The sequence below is a fragment of the Ictalurus furcatus genome, chromosome 22, assembly GCF_023375685.1.
Source record: "Ictalurus furcatus strain D&B chromosome 22, Billie_1.0, whole genome shotgun sequence".
Lineage (NCBI taxonomy): Eukaryota > Metazoa > Chordata > Actinopteri > Siluriformes > Ictaluridae > Ictalurus > Ictalurus furcatus.
This window is the reverse complement of record NC_071276.1, coordinates 13,468,129-13,491,230: the sequence shown is the minus strand read 5'-3', so window position 1 is coordinate 13,491,230 and position 23,102 is coordinate 13,468,129. Positions and strand designations below refer to the sequence as shown.

Sequence of the window (23,102 nt, the reverse complement as noted above, 5' to 3'; positions counted from 1 at the left end):
TTGCCTGTATGAGGAAATGAGAAAAAGAGAAAGACAGTTGTGCTTTGGAGTGGAATTCACAGCCCTGGTAAGAGTGGGCTGAGAAAAGAGACGTCTTGACAAAAAAGGGGTTTTTTTTGTGAGCTGGTTTAAAATGGATACTGGAAATCTGGTGTAGTGCATATTTATTGGTATAGTCTTCTCACATTTACAATATTCACGAGTTGTACCAGAGGTGTACCAGAACTCTGATTGATTCTTGACCAGATCTTTGTCCCAGACTTGATTCTGTTTTGACAGCTCATTGGTCTTCATCATGCTGTTTGTGTAGGTCTGATCTTGAACAAACTCTGGCGCATTGGTTGTACAGTGTGTTTGTGTCTATTACTTTTTTAAAATGTAATTATTCTCCTTACCTCAAAATATTTGTTACTTGCAGTCATTGCTGCAACTGCATTTTTCATCCAAGATGTCCAAAATGAAGGGCCAGTTTTATTTCTTTATTTCTTTTAAGAAGGCACACTTAACAGCAAAGTTAGCATTCCTGACAAAATAATTTCTCTTTCCTTTTTGCTTATTCATGTATTCAGGCAGCACCACTGTTATCTTCATTATCCTATTATTCAATTATTTAACGAGACCTACTTACTGATGAAAGCGGCGTGAAATCCACCATCGGACTATATAAAAGAGACTACAGTCATGAAATGTATTCCTCAGAAATGCTCACAAAACTCACACCCAGAGCATAGAGCAGACGGAGGAGTGAAAACGGCACAGAATAATAAGAGACATTATAAATAATAAAACTTTTTACAGATATTTTTTTATTACTAAAAAGGCACATAGTACAGGCATTACATCAAGAGCATTATTATTTTCTCACAAATCATAGCACCATACGTTCTCTTTACTGCTCGATAGGCACTGCATTGTGCAAAACAGACAAAAAAAGTAGAAACAAAATATCATGCTGCGCTATGACTGCAGACTGTCTGTGTCACATAAGCACCATGTGATATGTAACAAAATCATAAAAACACAACACTGGAAAATATCTGTGCAGCAAGGTACATTGAATGTGTCACACATGACATGATATGAGCATAATAATAATATAATAATAATAATAATAATAATAATAATAATAAAGCGAGATAATATGGCAATCATCTCTCGTCAATAATGTCACTGGATACTGATGGAGATTGTATGTGCAGTTCAGTCAAATAAATCTACAGGGTTTAAAAAACAGTGTAGAGACACAGTAAAACATTGTGGATTAGCACAAAACACTCAAGTTACGGTTTGTTTAAAAAAACGACAGCACTACTGCTTGCAAAAGTAATAGTCAGTAATACAATATGTAATAACGGTGTTGTATTTGGATTCAATCTCAAAAATCGCACTTGGTAAAATTCAATGTGGCACAATGGTGATCAAGCAACAAGAAAAAAAAAATCGACAAAAACGTCATCATGTAATTGCACTTTATGAAGGTATTTACATCATTTTCCTAATTCAGAACAGTGTTGGCACATAACCTGTGCTTAATACTTTTGATCGTGATTTTACTGAAATGGATAAATCAAAGTATAGCAAAAATGAAATGCATTTAAATAAAGTGATGACGTGGCTGAGCTACCACTGATTGCTGTATCAATAACAAATGATACAAATGTCGCAATGTCAAAGAAAAAAACTCCTTGTCAACAATTTAAAAAAAAAGTATAAATGCAAACTGAAATTCAGACTGAGATCAGCACGAGATCATTCAATATGATGACATAACTTCCTGAGGTAGCTCAGTTGCAAGATCCTTTACACTGCATAGCTGGCAAACAGACTTTCCCTTTTTGCCCCTCTCAGGGTCGTATAAAAATACTCATCTCATACAACATCTCTCCATTATTACAGACAGTAATAGAAAATAGTTGTTTTTACAGTGTCTTATTAAATACTCTAGTTTCTGTTCTTGTGTGTTGAGCAGATCAGACTTCAGTACCATCGTTAAGATTGTTGTGCAGTTTGACCTCTAGGTTGACCTGCTTCACCTTGACCCCGTTGACCTTCCAGGTGTCGGTGCTCTGGCTGAGAAGATTAACGTTGCACTTGCCATTCTTCAGGTTCTTCTCAAGTCGCTCAACCTCCACTTTGGTGTTCAGCGGATACTCTTCCATGTTGGGATTCTTCATGGCTTTCCTGTTGTCCACCATCCGGCACTTCCTGAACAGGAAGCAGGAAGCCAGGATCAGCAGAATGAGCAGGAAGATGGCCGCTACACCACCCCCAACTGAGCCGCTCGTGTGCGAGTCGAACTTGGCCGAGGGTTCGAGCTCGAGTTTCAGGGCCTTCATGTTGGTTCCGTTCTTGACTTGCTCGCCCTCGTTGTCGTAGATGAGTGACTCGTCCAGCACAGATTGCTCGCTCAGGTCACGTTTTAATGCTAAGCTGATAGAACGACGTACTCTGGGGCTGGAGATTGAATCCGGACCAATGACATAGATGACCTGGAGGTACCACTGATGTCCCGCCTCCACCTGGTAAAAAGGAAATCTCTCATCAAAAACATCACAAGAATTCGACATTCTCCAACAAGCTACGGCACTGGAATGTTCTTAACTGGATTTAAAGGGAAAATTCACACTGAACTACTTATATTAATCTTTATAACTAATGAGTGATCTTCAGCTGTTTTCAAAATCCCAACTTCTTTTGTTTACATGTTTCCTACATTACCCACAATGCTGATAGTGGTGCCAGTGGGATATGTGCTGTATTCGACTAAAGGTGGAAAAGACTGATGTTAGCTGATCTTAGATGTTAGTCAGTGTGCTTTTGGTTTCGAAGACAAACACAATGGTTCCTTAGAACACAACCAAGAGCCGTAGCCAAGTTCCTCAAGGACATGAAGTCAAGGCTTGGCTCTGCTCTTTAGAGAAGCTAACAGACTGAGGCAAATGGCTGAAGGGCAAGATTTAAAATCTCTCACACTGATATATGGATTTTCACTAGACTGAAATGTTAGGCTAAAAAAATCCAATGTCTTAGATATATGTCCACTGACCTTATAGAGGGCATCAACCTTCATGGTGAAGCCATCCACACCAGGCATTGTGCTTATGGACTGCAGCTCGGGGATGTCTGATGCAAAGCTGGCTTCAAATGGAACATCATGGAAGTAGCGCTCGCAGACGTCAGGCTGCTTTCGATCCTACAAGACAAAGAAAACCCCTTTGACTCACTCTGATTCTCAATTTTCAGGTACTGCGCTTGGGAGCACACATTCTATGAAAGGTGTTCACAAAGCTGTCTTCCTGTCAAATGTAACGAATAGTGCTTACTTTGACGCAAATCACAGGTTTATATTAATGCACATATTCTAATACGTTATTCTTTCTATAGTAACAACTTATTCACAGGGGACTTGTATGCCATATAATTAAAATTAATAATAAACAGAATCAAATATGAGTTGATATTTAACTGACAAAAATGCGTAATCATGAGTATTGTGACATCTTCTGTAAAGAGATATACATTTAGCATTTTTGGAAGTAAGTCAGAAAGATTTCTGCCACAGTCTTCAAGACTTCAAGAGAGAGGAAAAAGACAAGCTGGTGTGGAAATGACTATAATGTAAGTGATAAGACCTAACTTGCTTTGTGAACATTCCACAACATTAAATATAAATATAAATGGATAAGTATGATGTCCATCCATCTATTTTCCATACCGCTTATCCTACACAGGGAGCCTGGAGCCTATCTCAGGGAACTTGGGGCCCAAGGCTTGGGAACCCTGGACGGGGTGCCAACCCATCACAGGGCACAATCGCACACACATTCATATACACTGATATACACTATGGACAATTTGGAATGGCAGTCAGCCCACAACACATGTCTTTGGACTAGGGGAAGAAAATCCCGGAGGAAACCGCTGAAGCATGGGGAGATCATGCAAACTCCACACACACAGGGTGGAGGCGGGATTCGAACCCCAAAAACTGGAAGTATATATTTTCAATATATTTAAAAAAATGACAAATATAATGTGTTGATGAAGCATATATTATAAATGATGGCTCTAGAGAACTGAAGCAAATTTCCTACACATTCTGTCTTTCCATTCCACGTTGTTTAGTTCTGTGAAGAGAAGATAGTTTAAGGAAAGGTGCGACGAGGATGGTGGAGTCCTTCAGTGGTTGACCAGGCTGCTGGTAGTTAACAATAACCGCTAAGATCACTTACAGCCATTTTAACAGAAAATACAGAAAACTGACTTAAACTGACGGCAGACAGCCAAAATGAAATGTTCAACTTGCACTAAAGCTTTCAAATCTATCAAACATAACCAATAATCTCAATGAAATCTACACAGAGACATTAGAGCCATGTAAAGAGTCACAGTTCAGAATTCTAAATGCAACTAAGTGCAAATTTAAACAATAATCTCGAATAAACTTGCGTTTCCTCCAACCAGCACATGCAACACAGTGAGCAAAAGGAAGCTGCCAGACCATAGTAACAGAGTGCAGAGACTTGTATGGCTTTACCAGGAGCAGGAAGCGATGTTTGAGGTGCTTGTTAGGCTGGATACAGCCATACTGAGGCCCCTCGTTGTACAACGTGCCCGTTGGGTCGAAGAAGGGTACATAGCCATCACGTCCTGTACACAGATAAACTTTCTCCAACTGCAGCTTGTAGGCCGAGTTCAGATTCTGTTCAGGATTCCACAGCACCCTGCCGTACAGAGTCTGGCCTACAGAACACCATAACATGACGTATTTATACAGCCATTACTGCAGTTATAGTATAAGCATACATTTAGTACATTAATTAACACTAATTATTCACTTATCTAATGTACCATAATGTAAATATGATCTAAACAGTTGATGCCTTACAGCATATTTACGAACTTATAATGTATATCCATGAAGTAATTCAAACAAACATCCTGACAAAAGGAAAGAAGACTGGTGTTAATAGCTTTTATTCAGTGCATCACTGCATTTTTGGTGTGCATCGGCATTAACATTTTAACCAGTCACGCACGGATGTCTACTTTCATAGGGTTTCTCAACTGCCAGTACTCATTCTACATGTAATCTTATGGGAAACTGGCATAGCCACACACACACAAAAAATAATAATCAGAAAAATTTCAGAAAAGTATCGGTGACGTCAATCGTCTTGTGACCCATCAATTAGCAGCTCAGGAGACAACTATGTTAGGGGAAAAAATTATCTTGTTAATGACTGAATATAAGGAGATTTACAACAACCTTTTATTGCCAATATTCCAATGCATAAATTGGCTGTATATTCTATAAGTCGCACAAGCAGCTCCTCTTCTCAGCTCCTCTAAACCAATCTTTATTCGAGCTTTATTAACAATAGTAATAAATCTGATCTAGTGCAAGTTAGGCTAGTTAGTTAGCCAACATTAACTATGACTGGTAAAAGCATTGTCATGGTTACACTGCACATTATGTGAGATACTTTTTTCCTATAAAAACTAAAAAAAAACCTCCCCAGCCAGTTCTTTTTGTAACCTATGTAGCACGCTCACACAGTAGAAAACAATAGAATAAAATAATTCTGGTCAGGCTTTAACTGAAATCAAATAAAATGTGCATAGAAAAAAAAAAGAGAGATTCAATTTAAAGCCAAATAGCCTCTACAGAATGAGGAAGAGTTACCCATTGAAAACGCTCCCTTGTAGTCCATCTCTGCCATGGACACGTCTGTGGTTGCAGGATCCATCATAAACACCTTCTCGTTGTTGCACAGCTGGAACTCGGTGTTGAGAGAGTAGACCACAGGAACAGGACGATTTGTCTGCTGGAACGCAATGGGCAGCAGGAACCTGTTGACCAGGGAGGGAACAGAAGTTGCAAGACCATGTCATAGATATTAATGTCACCACTCAATTATTTCAACACCGGTCTAAGCAGAATGAAGCATGTATTCATTAGAAAAAAACGCACTTCTCAGGAGCGTGGGCTGTACAGGAGAGAGGCTTGTCTCCGGGATCAATCCACGGCTGAGTGGGCTGCACTGTGCAGGGAATTAAGAAGACTGTGTATTCCCCAGAATAGTCCTTCCTGGAACACACAGGAAATACATCATTAGCTTTGGGAAGCTAGGAACACCAGTGTGTCCTGAAATAACAGGATCTGTGTTCAGTACCTGCTGTAGGAGCTAGTGGCCCTCCACAGCTGGTATGGTGAGTCAAAGGTCTGTGCACTCCACACAAGCTGCAAATCAAACTCAATGCCCCCGAGGTGATCCGGTGCCATCAGGTGAGATTTGTGCCCGGGGAGAGTATGATGCTCTGGAACAAACTGACCTATATGACAAAGATGTACGCTGTGTTGTAGCTGTTTCAGAAATATCATTTAAAGACATACTTTGCATAGTTTAAAAAAAGAATTAAAATAGTTCCATCCACTTACATCTCTCTTTAGTTTGAATTGTGCTATGAAATCTGTAGGTAAATTACTTAAAAAAGTGACATAACTCTCAGAAACCTATGCCTATTTTCACTAGTTTTTGATACCCATGTTTAACACTCAAAATACATATGTAGTGTATCATTTAATATAATTTTTAAAAGATTATAATAGGTGTATGGGTTTACTACGTGTATTAAAAATGTATGATTGGTGAAAAGCTAGTTTGAAAGCTGTGGACTTCAACAGTGAATAAATAAAAATACAATACTTTGATGCGTGCTGGATTATAATCCAAACAAAGTAACAAAAAAACTTTTCTTTTTTTTTTTTTACTGCTAAACTGTGAAGCTATCAGTGAATTTTTGTCGTTTTAAGTCACAAGTATCTGCAACAAGACAGAATTTAACATATACACAATATATAAACAAAATTTATAATATACACTTCAAATTTGCTCTCATATTGATTCTGACAAATCTGTATATTCAATACATAAAGGTGTTAACGCACCCCTGAATTTAGCATGCGTTTTAAACTCGATCACTAGCCGGCCATCTTCTTTGATGAAGATTCTGATGATCTGCAGTCTGGCTGAGAGCACGCTGTCCGTCTGAATGCCTGCAAGAGGGCGAACGAGAACAGATACATCAGTCTTCAGAAGACGGACGTGGACTAAAGAGTGCTTAGCAGCTGGTAATATTTACAGTACATGGTTAAAATAATACAGAGCAGAGTAATTATATGGTTATAAAGTGGGTCTGGTAGTGATCAGGTTTGGCCCAGAGACAATTCAAATAATCTGGATTAGGTCTATATGAAAGTGAATGAGATGGATGTAGGAGTGTTTTTGATAGTTAGCACTGCTCCTAGTACTAATACAACACACACCTGTCCTCCACAGCACAGTATCATAGAAGAAAGAGAACTCCATCTCTGTGTGGTGCTCGAGGGAGGCCCAGCCTCGAGGCGCGGTCACATAGATGTAGGACACATAGAGAGGAACCTGTACTGTTAGAAAGGACTGTGCCGAGTCTCTCACCTGTTGGAACAAACAAACGCATATGCTGTACGATTACATAAAGCCGAACTGACCACAAGCAAATTAATCTCAATATAGTCATGTCTAGAGACCTGCTGTATAGGATTTGAGTCAAATTGTATGTAAATGGCCTACTCTTTCACACAGGGCCTACCAACATAGCAACAGCAACAGCTTTCGAGTGGCACACACAGAAAAATGTGTTTCTCTTTTTCATATATTTCAATCCGAAGCATTGTTTGCACTATTTGTTACAACCCCTTGCAAAAATTCTGGAACCACCACACATAGAGGATGTTCACTCGGCTTTTTTACTTTGCAGCAAATAAACAAATGACACAAAACAATTTTGTTTAAGAATTTGTTTAAAAATTTTAACATTCTGGCTTCATGAAACACACTTCAAACATTCAATAAATCATTATTTTACTTAAGGCATATTTTTTTCCCAGATCAAGCAATTTGCATTTCTAAAACAATTACTAGTGTCTAAAAACACAAATTAGTCTGCAGTTAACAGAGAGTGCTTACAGACCTTAACTTTGGAGTTTCTGAAAGGAAACATGGCCCCAACAAGAGAGTTGTCAATTGAAACAATGGAAGGGATTATAAAACGCTTTCAAGAAGGAAATCCAACACAGAGTGTGGTAAAAGATGTTGGTTGTTCCCAGTCAGCTGTGTCTAAAATTTGGTGCAAGTATAAACAAAATGGGAAGGTTATAAAAGGAAAACATACGGGGAGACCGAGGAAGACGTCAAAGTGTCAGGATAGAAAACTCAAAGCGATATGCCTTGAAAATAGAAGATGCACAACAAAACAAATGAAAAACAAATGGGCGGAAACAGGAGTCAATGTCTGTGACAGAAGTATAAGAACTCGGTTGAAAGAAATGGGATTTAAGGAATTGAAAATCCAAATGAAAACCAGCACTAATACCTAAATAGAATAAAACAAGATTATAGTGGGGTAAATAGAAGTAATCATGGATGTGGATGATTGGATGAAAGTGACATTCAGTGATGAATCATGAATCTGCATTGGCCAAGGAGATGATGCTGGAACTTTTGTCTGGTGTTGTTCTAATGAAACATATAAAGATGACTGCCTGAAGAAAACAATCAAAATTCCCACTCGTTTATGATATGGGGTTACATGTCAGGTAAAGGACCAGGGGAGACTCAACAGTGAATGCACAGATGTACATTGAAATTTTCGACACTTTTCTCATTCCATCGATAGAAAATAAATGTGGTGATGATGAAGTCATTGTTCAGGATGATAATGCATCTTACCACAGAGCACAGTGTTAAAGCTTTTCTTCAGGAAAGGCATATCAGTTCGATGACATGACCAGCAAACAGTCCGGATCTCAATCCGATTAAAAATTTATGGTGGAAATAAAAAAAATTGCTCCATGTCAAAGCTCCTGCAAAGCTGATCTGTTAACCGCTATTCGAGAAAGCTGGAACCAGCATGATGGAGGATATTGTTTTCATTAGTGAAGTCTGCGCCTCAAAGAATTCACGCCGTCATAAAAGCCCGAGGAGGAGCAACAAAGTACTAATTGTGATTTTTTTAATCGAGTGATTCCATAATTTTGTTTTCTCTACTTGATCTGGACAAAAACATGCCATTAATTAAAAGAATTGAATTTAATTTGTTTGAGGTACATTTCACAAAGCCAGAATGTTCAGATATTAAACTAATTTTTTTGTGTCACATCTGTGATTTGTTTATTTGCTATGAAGTGAAAAAGCTGGGTGAGCATCCTCTAAGTGTGGTGATTCCATCATTTTTGCCAGGGCTTGTATGTTCTGACATTTGCTCTGTGAGTGCAAAATGATTTAAATAGATTTTTTTTTTAATTGATGGGGTTTTTTTTTTTAAACTGAAATTTGAAAAAAAAGTCTTAATTCCAAAACCAATCCTTATATACAGGGATTAATTAAATCTAAAGTTGAGTGAAACATCCACTGTTAAGAAGTGTAAATAAATGTGCTAATGTGTGCACATTGTATCGGGTGAATAATTGAATGCGTTTTGAATATGTATTAGTGTGGCTAACCTGGAAGTCAGCAGTGACCGACCCCCCACATACGTCGATAAGTTCGGTCATGTCATAATACGCATCGAAAGTCCAGATGCAGCTCTTCAGATTGAGATGCTTGTATAGTTGGATAGTTCTGGGCTCACGGATGTTGGGGTTGAACTGGTAGGGCCGATCATAGCCAGGACCCAAGGATATGCTATCATAAGACACATCATCCAGGAAGCCAGTTTCTACACAGCAGAAAAGTTGGGTAAGAAACACACCAATATATAAAAGAAAGGTCAAGTGAGTATTAATTGAGTAATATTTCAAAGATTAAGATTAAGCAAGAGTTTGACAGAATGCCTTTTGTGTTGTAAGAATACCTCTGCAGAAAAAGTTGCTTACCAGAGATGCCTTGCAGGTCTTTAAGGGTAACTAGGTTGGAGCAAATGTGCTGCTGGCGGTAAATGGACTCGGAGAGCAGGAAGTGCAGATTGTGTAGGGGCATCGTGGACACCAGAGGTAACATACCATCCTGATGAGGGATCTGAACTGAGATATGGATCCTGTAGATCAGGCAAATCGGATCTGTGGTTATTAAATGCTTGCAAACAATATGTGCTTTTAAGTCTATATTTTGTTAAGTCTGTGTTTTGTTAAAGTGTCCTTTATCTACACACCTGTTGGGATGCTCTTTGTGTTTGACATCCAGGTATTTTAGTGTGGCGATAAAGGATTGGGCTTGGAAGCCACGAGCAGTTCCTGTGGTCACTGGGGTGTGGCATATGGAGCCTTCAGTTCCAATGGTGACGATGTTGCTCCTTAGTGGCGTACCCAGGTGCCCAGCCTTATCCCGTGCCTGAGCCACACAACGCACATGGAAGCGCCGGCTGAAGTAGATACTGTCCAGAACCTGTGTAGTAAGTAATCATGAAAAACAAAAGACCTGATAAAATCATTTTATACTTTTCTACTCTGGCACTCTAATCTGCAAACTCTACAAAAAAAAAAAGACTCTGAAACAGTGGAATACATCAGAAAGTGCTCATAGCATGGTCAATCTGATAACATGATCAAGGGAACAATTCAAAATAATCTTTTAGGTTATATGCAATGTTTTGCATTCTATAGATGGAAATCACTTTCAAAAAAATCTACGAGGACAAACCATGTGGTTGACGGTTGTATAAGGTGTGTTGTCTGTGACTGTCTCAAATGGAGACCTGGATCCACTGCTGTCAGTGGGTGCTGCCACCTCCCAGCTAAAATGAACGGAGGTCTGGTTGATGCCGGCCTCCTCGCAGTGCTCTCTCATTACTGAGTACTTAGGATAATGGGGGTCACAAGGGGTCACACAGACCAGAGGGTAACCTGGAGATGGAGACTTCTTACTGTTCTCCTTTGTCACCTCCTGGACATAGTCGTAGTCGGAGAGCGACACTACCTGCATGAGAATGAGAATGAAACCCTTTGAACACTATACCCGTGCTCAAATTTTCTTACAAATCGTTATTGTTAAGTTTGTAACATTATTGTGAATAGAGGGTACTGTAAACTAGGAACTGGTAATAACTCAATTGGGAGAGAGACAAGGAGGGAAAATTCACTGAAAATATGAAAGATAAAATTGATATAACGAGAGTGACTAAAAAAAAGAAAAAAAACAATGGTCCAATTTCAATACATTAAATGGTGCTGAAAACCAGGTCTTACGATTGGAGGAGCAGGAAGGATTAGACTTCCTGCAGCTTCCTGATCGAGAATAGTGACTGTTGCCATGGTAACTTCTCCAAGTACAGCTTCCACTGGGTCATCGGGGCCGAGTACCAGCGAGAAAGATTCATGCCACTCCCGCTCCTCGTTGGACAAGATCTCAACCTTGAAGAGAATGTGGTCCACACCTAGGAAACAACCAAAGGAAGGATTTCAAGGACACAAGGTACTATATATCTACAAAAAAAGTTCACTGATGCCACTGAAGAATGGATTTAAATTTTTGACTAACCAGGGCTAAACTTGAGAACGCGACTCTTAGGGTTATAGTCTACTCCGGACTGGGCTGATCCGTCCCTGGTGCTGCAGCGGATCTTGGAGGTGCGGTCCAAGTCTCCTTTCCTGATGACTTTAATATTCAGGACCTCAATGCCATCCAGACCAGGAGGCTCTCGCACTTGGTAAGAAGCTTGTTCAAACTCAATCGTTGGTGCTGTTACATAACGTTATAGAAAATTAATCAACACCTTCTGAATTCAACATCTCTGTGGTATATAATAAAAAACTACACGAATATTATCAGACAGCATTACACCAATCCAATTACTTCATATTGCATCCATCCTCAATAATGTGGATGACGAGATACCATCAGTGTTCATGTTAACCTCTTAACCCGAAAACACCGATGTGGCTGATAGTGAATAAGTGTAATAATTAGAATCAGTTAACCCGGTCTGACTTGTATACAAGTCACATAAAAATAAAAATAAAAACACTTTAAGCATCATCCGAAATAGAAAAGAGCTTCTGATGCAGATGATAATCACATGACAATCTCTGTCTGGAGACGTGGAACATTACAATGTCTGGAGGAAAATCTACATACTAACTGCTATGAAAACCCTTACCATCCTCATCATTAGTGACTGTCACAGTGACAATGTCATTGACGCCGATCATGGCTCCACTCCAGTGATCCCCCTGTGGTGTGCCTAGGTGGACTTGGAACTCTTCCTCGGGTTCAAACACTGAGTCATCATTGATGTGCACTGTGCAGTTCTTCACCTGCAGATCCAAGGTCCAAGCTTAGTGCGTTGCAATGCAAAGTCATGTATAAGATTTTATAGAATATACCCACAACAAGCTGTATTCAGATTCAAAAACTTCAGTTCAGCATTTTTTCCCCCCTTTGCTATTAAATGTAATAAGATGTAACATAATCCATTTAAAAATGAAAGAAGAGTAATATTGCTGCATTAATAGACATGCCTTTGTTTCAGGTCTATAGTTAAATCTGAATACGGACACTTAACTACATGTGCGTAACGTAACCTTGAATAGAGTCATAGGAAATGTTTATCACTGAGATCACATGCATTCTTGAGGAGGTGAAAGCAGGAGACAACAGCACCTTCTCTCCTTTGAGGAAAACCACACGAGAGACATCTGCGTTCCTCCTCTCCTCAAAGTCATCCATCACCATCGCAGACATGGTGCGTGTGAAACACCGAACTGAAGATTTGTAAGTCAGATCGCCCGTCCTGACGATGGGGATGTGCAGGACTCCATCGTTTTCCTTGACTGTATATGCCACCTTCTCAAACTGCATACTGGGAACTGAAAAAAAAGAATCAAAAGGTTTAAGATTCATTCAAGACACTTTAAAGACAATGCCATGGAATGTGAACGATTAGTAGTTTTACGTACGATCTTGTGTGCTGTCAACGATAGAAACTATAGCCTCGTGAGGCTCTGTAAGAACAGCACCATTAGGAGAGCTGAGGAAGACGATGAAAGACTCCTTTCCTTCAATAGTGGGGTTCTGGATGTCATCCATGATGGTCAAACTACAAGTCTGGAGAAAACGAAGATGTTTTTTTTGATTCTCTATCAATGCAAATATTGTGTAAAATAATTCCTTGCAGATTTGCTGTAATACCTCTTCAGTCTTGCCAGGCTTGAAGTGGACTTTCTTCGAGCTGGGGATGTAGTCCACTCCAGGAGTGGCGGAGTCCTGGTCAGCTGGACGGGTGGCACACCACACTGACGCCACGGAGGAAAGGTCACTGCCCTGACGCAACACCGGGATCTCAATTGTGCCTATAGGAAGTACAGCAATTTTTTTATTACAGCATTATAAAGATTATCAGCTACTGTATATCTGTCTACTGGATATGAGGATATAAAATGGCAAATTGAGAAATAAACAAGTAATGGCTAACAAGTAAGCCTAAGAAACAACTAAACCAATTAGAAACAACTAAACTGCTAATTGACCTTATATGAGGAAAGGGAAATATTTCCACAATGAATTATGAATTTAATTTGACTATAAAACCTGTACCGTCAGAGCCTGGTGATAGTCTGTGATAGTCAATCAAGAAAAACAAAACTACAGACCTGCGTCCTCACTGAAGCTAAAAGACGCATTGCCCAGGAACACAGTGGAGGCGTCATTGGGGCCATCGATGATTACTTTTGCCACTGTGATGTCCCCCATGCGGGCGTTATCAGAGGCATCTGACAGCACCAGCTCGAACTCCTCAGACGACTCGTACTCGCTGTCGTCGATCAGCGCGACATCACAGGTAGACATGCTGACCCCAGGGCCCAGCACCACACGGTTGTCTGAGCTCATGCTGCGACTCTTATAGTCAGAGCCTGACTCCAGAGCGTGGACGCTGCTGCCTCGCGCTGACCTGGGAATGGTGTAGCAAAGAGCAGAAACGGTGCTGCTGGTGTCACCTAAGAGATGAAGGAAAACATATCATTCAGATTATGACATGCAGAGTATGACTGTGTTTAGGTCAATTATCAGTGTGACACAAGCAGCTTAAAATGAATAATTAAATGAGCGAAAAATAAAACGAAACATATTCACGCAACATATAGTGGAGCTCTTGCAATAAGAAGACATGAAAAAATACCTACCAACTCTTATTATAATACAATCTACAACCCCAATTCCGAAAAAGTTGGGACAGTAGAGAAAATGCTAATAAAAACAAATAGGAGTAATTTATAAATGTACTTTGACTTTATTTAAAAAAATGTATAAAGACAAGGTATTTGATGTTTTTCCTAATCAACTGTATAGTTTTTTGAAGCTAAACGTTTATTTTGAAATTGATGCATGCAACACGTTCCAAAAAAGATGGGACAGGGGCAATTTAGGACTAATAGTGATGTGACAAGTTGAAATAAGAAGGTGATGTGAAACAGATGAGGCAATTGTCTAATCATAGTATATAAGGAGCCTTCAAAAAAGGCCTAGTCCTTCAAGAGCAAGGATGGGTCGAGGCTCGCCAATCTGCCAACAGATGCGTCAGTGAATAACCCAACACTTTGAGAACAACATTCCCCAAAGACAAATCGGTAGAATTTTTGACATTTCACCTTCTACAGTGTACAATATAATTAAAAGATTCAAGGAATCCGGTCAAATCGTGTTTTGTGGAATCGTGTTTTGTGGAATCGTGTTTTGTGGTCTGACGAGTCAACATTTAAAATAGTTTTTGGAAAAAACAGCCGTCAGCCATAAGTGTTATTAAAAGAAAAGGTGATGCTACTCAGTGGTAAGCAGTCATCTGTCCCAAATTTTTTGAAGTGTGTTGCAGTCATCAGATTTGAAATGAACATATATTTTCAAAAATACATTACATTCATAAAGTAAAACATCAAATAATGTGTTAATAATGTGCTTTCAATATAGTACCGGGTCAACTGAATTTTCAAATGACTCCTTGTTTTTTTTTTGTTTTTGTTTTTTGCATTTTCCATACTGTCCCAACTTTTTCAAACTTGGGGTTGTAGTAAAGATTTCAGTACAGGTTTAGCTGTTTGTTGTCTCCGAATATCAGTATTAAACTACTAATCGATTAAAATATAGCTGTACAACCTGTTGACTTTATTTTTTTTAAAAATCTTGTGACACCAGAACATTAATGTAAATGGTCCTGTGCTAATTATTCTTAAAATATTACATCAAATATTCATGTAATTTAACCTTTCAGGGATCCTGTTCATGGCAATTATTTTAATAATAAGAACATAAACTGTACGCCTACTACATATACTCACAAATCCACAAAATGCTGTTGTGTATACAAGAATATATAAAGAGCATAAAATCAGTAAAAACTATATACTCAGTAAAGGACCCATGTTTGACATTTTATAAGATGAACAGAACGAATCATGGAAGAAAGTATGACATGCACCTTTTCTCTCAATGGGAACAAAGATGAAGCCGCTGCTCTCGTTGATGTGGTAGGTCTTTTTGTCAAACTGCAGCGTGGGCTCGTCCTCAGTGTCATTGATGTTCACTTTGGCACGGGTCACCTGACCCAGCAGAGCATACACGGGCATGCTCAGCTCCACCATAAAACTCTCGATGTTTTCAAACACCTGGTCATCGTTGATGATGATGGTACACACTTTGGTGTCCTCGCGCTCATCAAACTGAACCTGCAGAATCAGGGTGGATAAATGATCTTTCCTTAGAGAGAATGCATTTATATCTTAAACAACAAAGCTAGTGCTTCACTGATGTGATGCTGGAATCTCTCAGGAACATAAAATTAGATTGTCCTGGAGTATAAAATGAAAAATATGTGCCATTGTATTAGGTCTAGGTTTATATTCAGTTATATAACTGGGAATCAGATAGTTTCAGATATAATCAGATAGAAATCAGATAGTGAGTTAAAGTGTGTACCTGTCCTGCATGCTCCACGTAGTCATGTTTTCCAGGCTGAGAGCCAGCGGTGGAGGTGGAGCTGGCAGTTCCCTGCTCAGTGCGGCACAGCACGATGGCATACTGGTTCAGATTTCCGGTCCTCTTTACGGTCACTGCCACAGTGCCCGCCTTCTCACTCACATTATAGCTGCACATACGATAAACCACAGTATTCATAACCATCCAATCAACAACAACACAAATGTAAATCCTTTCCAATACTCAGGCCCTAAGTGCTTTTCACTAAACTCCAACAAATGTACTGTTATACCGACATATCAGTCATTTAAACTTCCCAGGATGATAAATCTCTAAAAGTAACGGCACTGAATGCTTAAAACGTTCAGGTTAACACTTTCTCTAAAGCACAAATTTATCAGTCGGTTGGTAATGATTACGTGTAAGTGTTTTTATAAACTATAATAATGCCTCATAAAGCTCTAACAATATTCTATAAGCAATTCCTTGCTAATTAATTACTTGATGTAATGCATGTGTCAGTGTCACTATTCATCATAATGTCATGTTCTCTACTGCACAGCTCTATAATAATACATTTTCAATTAAACAACATTATAAACTTTTTAAATGTCATCACTGAGTGCATCAAATAAAATCAATGATATGTTATGATGATGCATCATTGACTTAATGATAATATTATAAATTCTTCCTTGTTATAAGTCAGTTTTAAGGCACTGTTGATTTATAAAAGCATTTTTTATCATTTTTATTTTTGTAATGTGATATGGAAATATTTAATTCCTGATTAGTTACAGAAATGACAAAGACACACATATCTTCGAGAAATACAAAGCTAAGTGTTATATATGTGTGTCCATGTCCTATTTTGGACATTTTGGAACATTTTTGGAAGTTTTGTGTCTTTACGTTACGTATTTTTGTAATTATTCTGGAATTAACTGTTTGTAAATGTTTTATATTGTTAATAAGTATTACAGTTGCTTTATAGTTATAATTTATTCACAGGTCATTATTAGTAAGATAATTATTATTAATAATAAGATTGCACACTACAGCACATGGCATTATAATGAATAGTGAAACAACACTGTTGTTGTAATATATATATAAAATCTTAATAATCAAACTAATGACTGGGAATCTAAAACGTTTTTTGTACTGATTCTATAATGTAGAAGTCATAAAATAAAAAAATCTATAACAAAGTTTGTACAAAAAAAATAGGGTGCCCAAGACTAAGATTTTATATATATATATATATATATATATATATATATATATATATATATATATATATATATATATATATATAAAATTATAATTATAAAATAAATAATATTGATTTTTTATTTTAAGACTTCTACATTATAGATAGAATCAGTACAAAAAACATTTTAGATTCCCAAATATTAGTTTTCCAGCACAAAATTAAATGTTACAGAATTTTTTTTGTATGTCATTAAAGAAAGCAGCATATTATGTAAGAAACACTTTTCAGACAAAAAAAAAAAACAATGAAGGTTGTTGGGTTTTGCTGCAAAAGTAAGAAGCAAGTGCGACAGTCAAAGTCTCCAGAAGAACCGTGGCTGGTTCTGCAAGATGCTCAATAAAACTTACAGCTCATTTCCTTATAAAACTGCACTAATTCTATCCGAGGCTAAGGGTCATCACATCAAATATCGTCTTTGTTTCATTTATTACTGTTTACTGATCTTTATAGTATTTTTTTGTAAATGGAGACACATTTAATTTCATTATTTATGAAGGCATATTTACTCTACAGCATTTCTTTGCATAGGAAATAGCAAGACTTTTGCACATTACTGTTAATGCACAGCACATAACTAATAACGCCTTTTATATACAGTATATAGAGTTTATAAAAATGGAAAGTAATCATTACAAACGTACAAAGATTTTAAGCAGAATTATAATGATTTACGAATACTGTCTTCATAGAAAGCACTAATACATTCAGACTATGGAAGAGTCCATGTTTGGACTAATGTCCACCTGCTATGCTCGAAGCTGATGAGGGACCACTGAATGTGGAATACGTTGTCACTGACGATATTGGGCTTGCTGTCTTTCACGAGGAACTTGAAGTTGTCCATGGTCTCCTGGACACCATCATCATTTAGAACATAGCGGATGAGACCAAGGTTGACATCCGCTGTGGACAAAAAAACAACAACAACACAATTCAGTTGACTCTAGAGATATTGATTAAAGTACTGATTAAGACCTTTTATTAGGCTGAAAATCTCTTTCATACCGCATGAAAATGTGAGCGCAATCTCAGAAAAAAATATTCATAGACACAGATCACTTAGGTAACTACAAAGGTATTTAAATCTCAAGGTGTTACAGTTAAAGTGTTACCTTGTGTAAAAGAGGTAATGGGGATTCCTGGTTTCAGCTTGCTCTCCACGTAACCATGTTTAGGTCCAGCTGTGATCTCATAAGTCAGTTGACCGTCATCTGTGTCTGGATCGATGGTGAGGAGCTCCTTCTTTGAGATCAGGTTTGTGGCCTAGAACCCATTTCAGAATAATGTCAAAATATTTCATATATCACAGAGATCAGTCCCAAGAGCAGAACGAGAGACTGTCCAGTGTACAGTACTGTACCTTGGTAATAAATGACAAAAAAGTAATTGTGGTCATGTTCCATATCACCAGCTGGGGGTAGCAGAGTGCCATTATTTACCAAGTCCATTGATCATTTCTACCGCTGAGTGCAAAAGTTTGCACTCCCCATGGCTTTTGGGTGCTAATTTTGGTTCAGCAACATGACTCCAAAATGTTAAAAATACAACGTGGTTGTATCTGATAACAAACTAGCAATCTAGAACATTACTCAACCGAATAATATTTTAAATAGAATAACATTTTTTGCATGACTAACACATATGTCACCTCTTAATATGAATATTACAACAGAGAGGATCCAAAGAGGATATGAAAGAGATTGTAGGCAGTGGGCAAACAAGTTAATACAAGAGAATATTTCAATCACATTCAGAAAGAGAACTGTATAAATTAAAACAGATCAAATTTATGATCCTACCATACAGTATTTCACCTTTTTTGTTATTTCTGATAATCAAGAAACATTTGTGATGACTAATACACTAATACCCTAATTTACTAAGAGTTTTATGTCTAAAAACTTGAAAAACACCAAAAATTGATTTACTAACAGGGCTGTGGAGGATTACAGAATGCCTTGTCAATTTTGCACAACTAACTGCCTTACTACATCTGCAGTCTGGATCACTGGGAGGTATCAGTGCGAACAGATTTAAGTGTGATTTACTACAGCCCGAAAGTCATTTTGTTGATTGTGCACATAAAACAATATCACTAAAGTTCAGGTATGACATTTGCATTAGCTGGTCATTTGAAGAAAAAAAAAATGTTATTTACTAAGATTTTATAATAGAAATGTCTATTGAATTTATGGCTTAGTATCTCAAAATAATCAGACATTTTCTGAAATTGATGATGTTGCTACAGCCCTGTGATGCTAATCGCATGTGAATAATTTTTTTTCTCATATAGTATACTGTATGTATTGACATAAACACTCATGTTCACAATTATTTTTAGTTTTCATACTCAGTCATGTACTTGATTCACAATTACACGGACGTGTAGAAAAGTTCAATTAGACTCTTCTGGGATTCTTTTTGCCACTGCTATTAAGAACAATCAGCACATGTAATTAGGACACATGTTGTTTTCACAATTTTTCAATTATACTCACTCAGTTGATCAGATTGCTCACACAAACTAGTACTCATTATATGAAATCTTAGAAAATCATAGCCATAAATTGCTATAAATAAAAATATTTTGTCTTAAGAGTATTCAAACTTTTGCATTTGACCGCAAGTTAGAGAAAATATTTGTTCAAGTGGTCAAGCATTAAAAAAAAGGTTGTATGTCTTTAGTTCTGTTCCTTCTAGTCATATCTTACCCTGTTGTCCATATACTCCAGCCACTGCAGGCCCAGGTTAGTGACGATGCGAGGCGTTCCATCATCAACAGGTAGGATGTCGATTTTAAACTTCTGAGGTGCAGCAGTAACCACCTGAAACATCAAAACAACAAATCAAAATTCACCATCATTATAAATCCACAGTACCATTTGCAACTTATAATACACACAAGGTTCACACACTGTGCTCTAAGTAATGACAGAGCTAATGAGAAACAAAATATACTTTACACACTAATGTCCTTCACATCATGAAACAGCACACAACCTCACAAGTTCTTTTTCTCAGATTAAACACAGTCACAGCAGGGCTGCCATTTTGTTAGTCTATGAGGAAAGGTGTTTTATTTAACCATCAGCTTTAATGACAACATGCCAACTTAGACCCAAGTGAGAGAAGTTACTGCTGAGAGGTAGATGAGAACCAATTATGAGACAGCATGAGAACAAAGGTGGAAAGTGGGATCCTGCCAGTTCATATTAATGTTCTAAAGACACAGGCATGATTCCAGAAAAGCAATTCAAGGAAAATATCCTGTCATTTAAAAGGACCATCCATCAGACTAACCTCTTTTCCACCTTCTTCTATGATGAAGAACATGTTAGTGCCATCGCTGACAGTAAAAGTAAAGCGGTCTTTTAAGGAGTTGCTGCCGTCGTGATGGTAGCTGACGTGGTTCTGATAAACGTCGTCCATGGTGAAGGTGTTGGTTTGCCGGTAGTGCTGGCCGTTGCTGGTGCGCTCGATGGTACCATGACGAGGAGCCTGAACGATGGTAAACGTGATCAGGTCCTCCTACAAGAGAAAAAATGAGACAGAAAACGAGAAAGAGGTCAGAAAGCAGTATCATCACCTAAAGTCATATATGATTATTATTAGCAGGCCCAATGTCACAACCAAGTTTATCTCCTCACTTCCAATTTAATTTCTTTGCCATCAGCTTTATTAACACTTTATGATTTTAGATATCTTTTTTGGGGTTCCATTCCTGCCTCCACCCTGTGTGTGCAGAGTTTGCATGTTCTCCCCGTGCTTTGGGGGTTTCCTCTGGGTACCCCGGTTTCCTCCCCAAGTCCAAAGACATATGTTGTAGGCTGAATGGCATCTCTAAATTGTCCGTAGTGTGTGAGTGGGTGTGTGAGGGGGTGTTCACATTTGTGCCCTGTGATGGGCTGGCAAACCCTCCAGGGTGTCCCCCAGTTTGTGACCCGAGTCCCCTGTGATAGGCTTCAGGCTCCCTACGACCTTGTGTAGGATAAGTGGTACAGAACATGGATGGATGGATGAATACTGATCAAAAATATACTACATCATTTTGGCCAGTTTGAAGAAACTGTCCATTAAATTCACAGAAATTGTAGGTAAAAAGATTGGAAAAAAAAGTTAAACGAGTTAAAAAAGAATAGTGAATATGAAAAGACTGTGAAGCTTAAGACTGCTTGCTTCTTTCCTTTTCTGTTGACTTTACCTCTGTGTCTGCATCAGTGGCCTTGAGCTCAAACTCAGTGATGGTTTTCCTCACTCCTTCTTGCACCCTCATCCCCGACATGGCCAGCATGGGGAGAGAGTCATCCACCGGCCTGATGCTGATGTAGAACGTCTGTGAGATCTGCAACACACATGTTGCCTACACTGTGAGTCACTGATTACCCTACACTGTGAGTCACTGTATTTATATACATACATACACACACACACACACACACACACACACTATAATATTGTTCATATATGCCAGAGACCAGTGCATCATTTGACTCTATAATGCTGCCTAATAGGAGAGACATCAAATAATCTGCTATTATAAGCAGGTGAACATTTAACTGATGTTCAGCTTGCTTCAGAATATTCAAATATTCAAATCCATAAACAGTACACATGGATACTAGTACGTAAAACAGTTTAGTCTGAGTTTCTGATAATATACCCACTTAGTAGGGGGAATAACAATACACTGTTGTCATGTTCATGTGAATACAACAACTGGAGGCCCAGCACAACAAAAAATACCACCAAAATCTCTTCAAACTTTTTTGTTCCCAGTAAACAGTTAGACATGTTGGAAGTTCTTTCATCTCAAGAGTTTCCAAGAATCAGCTCCCACTAGGCTCCTAATACACCTCCAAACGGAGAGGGTTTTAATCGCTAAATTATTCTGTGCGATAATTTTGAACGTACACCGAAATCTATTTCAAATCAAAGGCTCATTTAAGCCCATTTGCTCAAATATGTACCGCTGTACCATCCTCATTAATAACCCTCAAATGAATTCTTAACCAACAATAAGCTCACAGAGAGATTATTACAGGTTTGTCATGCTATGCTAAGGTCTCACTGGATACACTGGGTATTTTGAGTCACCTTGTAATGTGTCCAGTGGGTCACAAAGTGTAGTGATTTTATAATACATTTACTAAGCCTTAGAACCATAAAGATGACTAAATAATGAATATTACATAAGAATATGCTTTATATTTTGGTCCTGTCTTTTAATCCAGTCTATTTGTGGACAGTGGATCATAATTTCAAAAACACTCGGCTTTGTATTAAATTTATGTTTTATACTTTAATGTGACGTCTACATTTTTTTTTTGCCTGCAAGCAAAACAATGTGTTACAAAAGATTTCAAAGAATTTTCTACAGATCTACCACAAATCTGTTTTATTGGATTGTTTGAAAACATGACCTACAGTATGTTAAGGCTAGGGAAAGAAAAGGGTAAAAATTAGAGATGCACCGATGTATCGGGCAATGATTGGTATCGGCCGACAAAGGCAATTTTTCATGCTAGCGGCTTCGGCCAATAGTTTAAAAACATCCAATGATCAGGGCCGATTATATCCTGTCAATCAAAAAAGGGCGGGAAAACACATCTTTTAATCCAGTCTATTTCGTGCTGTGTGTAAAGATGATGTCTCTTGTGTGGAATGATGAGAAAACTTCAGTTTGTAATCTCTGTAATCTCTGCACTAATAAAATTTTACACCGGACACTGCAGCACTGAAGCGGGAGTTTCGGCGTCGAGTCAAAATGTTTTTTTTTTCAGAGCTGCTCGAGCTACTCGTGGTGAATTAAAGCGGCAGTACACTGATGAAAGATTTAAATGAAGATGAGTTGACAAAGTATATATTGCACAGAAAAATAT

The 23,102-nt window shown here is 38.1% G+C and overlaps 1 protein-coding gene across 1 annotated transcript in view; it reads right to left on the bottom strand.

Annotated features, from left to right (window-relative positions):
* Positions 1–586: 586 nt before the first annotated feature.
* fras1 (Fraser extracellular matrix complex subunit 1) overlaps positions 587–23,102 on the bottom strand; it is a 139,640-nt gene continuing 117,124 nt past the window's right edge. Inside the window, exons 49-74 of the mRNA XM_053610739.1 lie at positions 21,425–21,565; positions 20,524–20,751; positions 19,935–20,048; positions 18,336–18,486; positions 17,967–18,126; positions 15,948–16,116; positions 15,451–15,697; positions 13,631–13,975; positions 13,170–13,330; positions 12,938–13,085; positions 12,642–12,847; positions 12,139–12,295; positions 11,520–11,720; positions 11,228–11,415; positions 10,683–10,958; positions 10,195–10,427; positions 9,920–10,080; positions 9,548–9,762; positions 7,331–7,481; positions 6,953–7,060; positions 6,177–6,336; positions 5,975–6,091; positions 5,687–5,853; positions 4,538–4,743; positions 3,047–3,193; positions 587–2,519 (exon numbers count right to left, since the gene is read on the bottom strand). Coding sequence (XP_053466714.1) covers positions 1,971–2,519; positions 3,047–3,193; positions 4,538–4,743; positions 5,687–5,853; positions 5,975–6,091; positions 6,177–6,336; positions 6,953–7,060; positions 7,331–7,481; positions 9,548–9,762; positions 9,920–10,080; positions 10,195–10,427; positions 10,683–10,958; positions 11,228–11,415; positions 11,520–11,720; positions 12,139–12,295; positions 12,642–12,847; positions 12,938–13,085; positions 13,170–13,330; positions 13,631–13,975; positions 15,451–15,697; positions 15,948–16,116; positions 17,967–18,126; positions 18,336–18,486; positions 19,935–20,048; positions 20,524–20,751; positions 21,425–21,565 — 5,106 coding nt within the window. The 3' untranslated portion in view covers positions 587–1,970. The remainder of the gene's footprint in view (positions 2,520–3,046; positions 3,194–4,537; positions 4,744–5,686; positions 5,854–5,974; positions 6,092–6,176; positions 6,337–6,952; positions 7,061–7,330; positions 7,482–9,547; positions 9,763–9,919; positions 10,081–10,194; positions 10,428–10,682; positions 10,959–11,227; positions 11,416–11,519; positions 11,721–12,138; positions 12,296–12,641; positions 12,848–12,937; positions 13,086–13,169; positions 13,331–13,630; positions 13,976–15,450; positions 15,698–15,947; positions 16,117–17,966; positions 18,127–18,335; positions 18,487–19,934; positions 20,049–20,523; positions 20,752–21,424; positions 21,566–23,102) is intronic.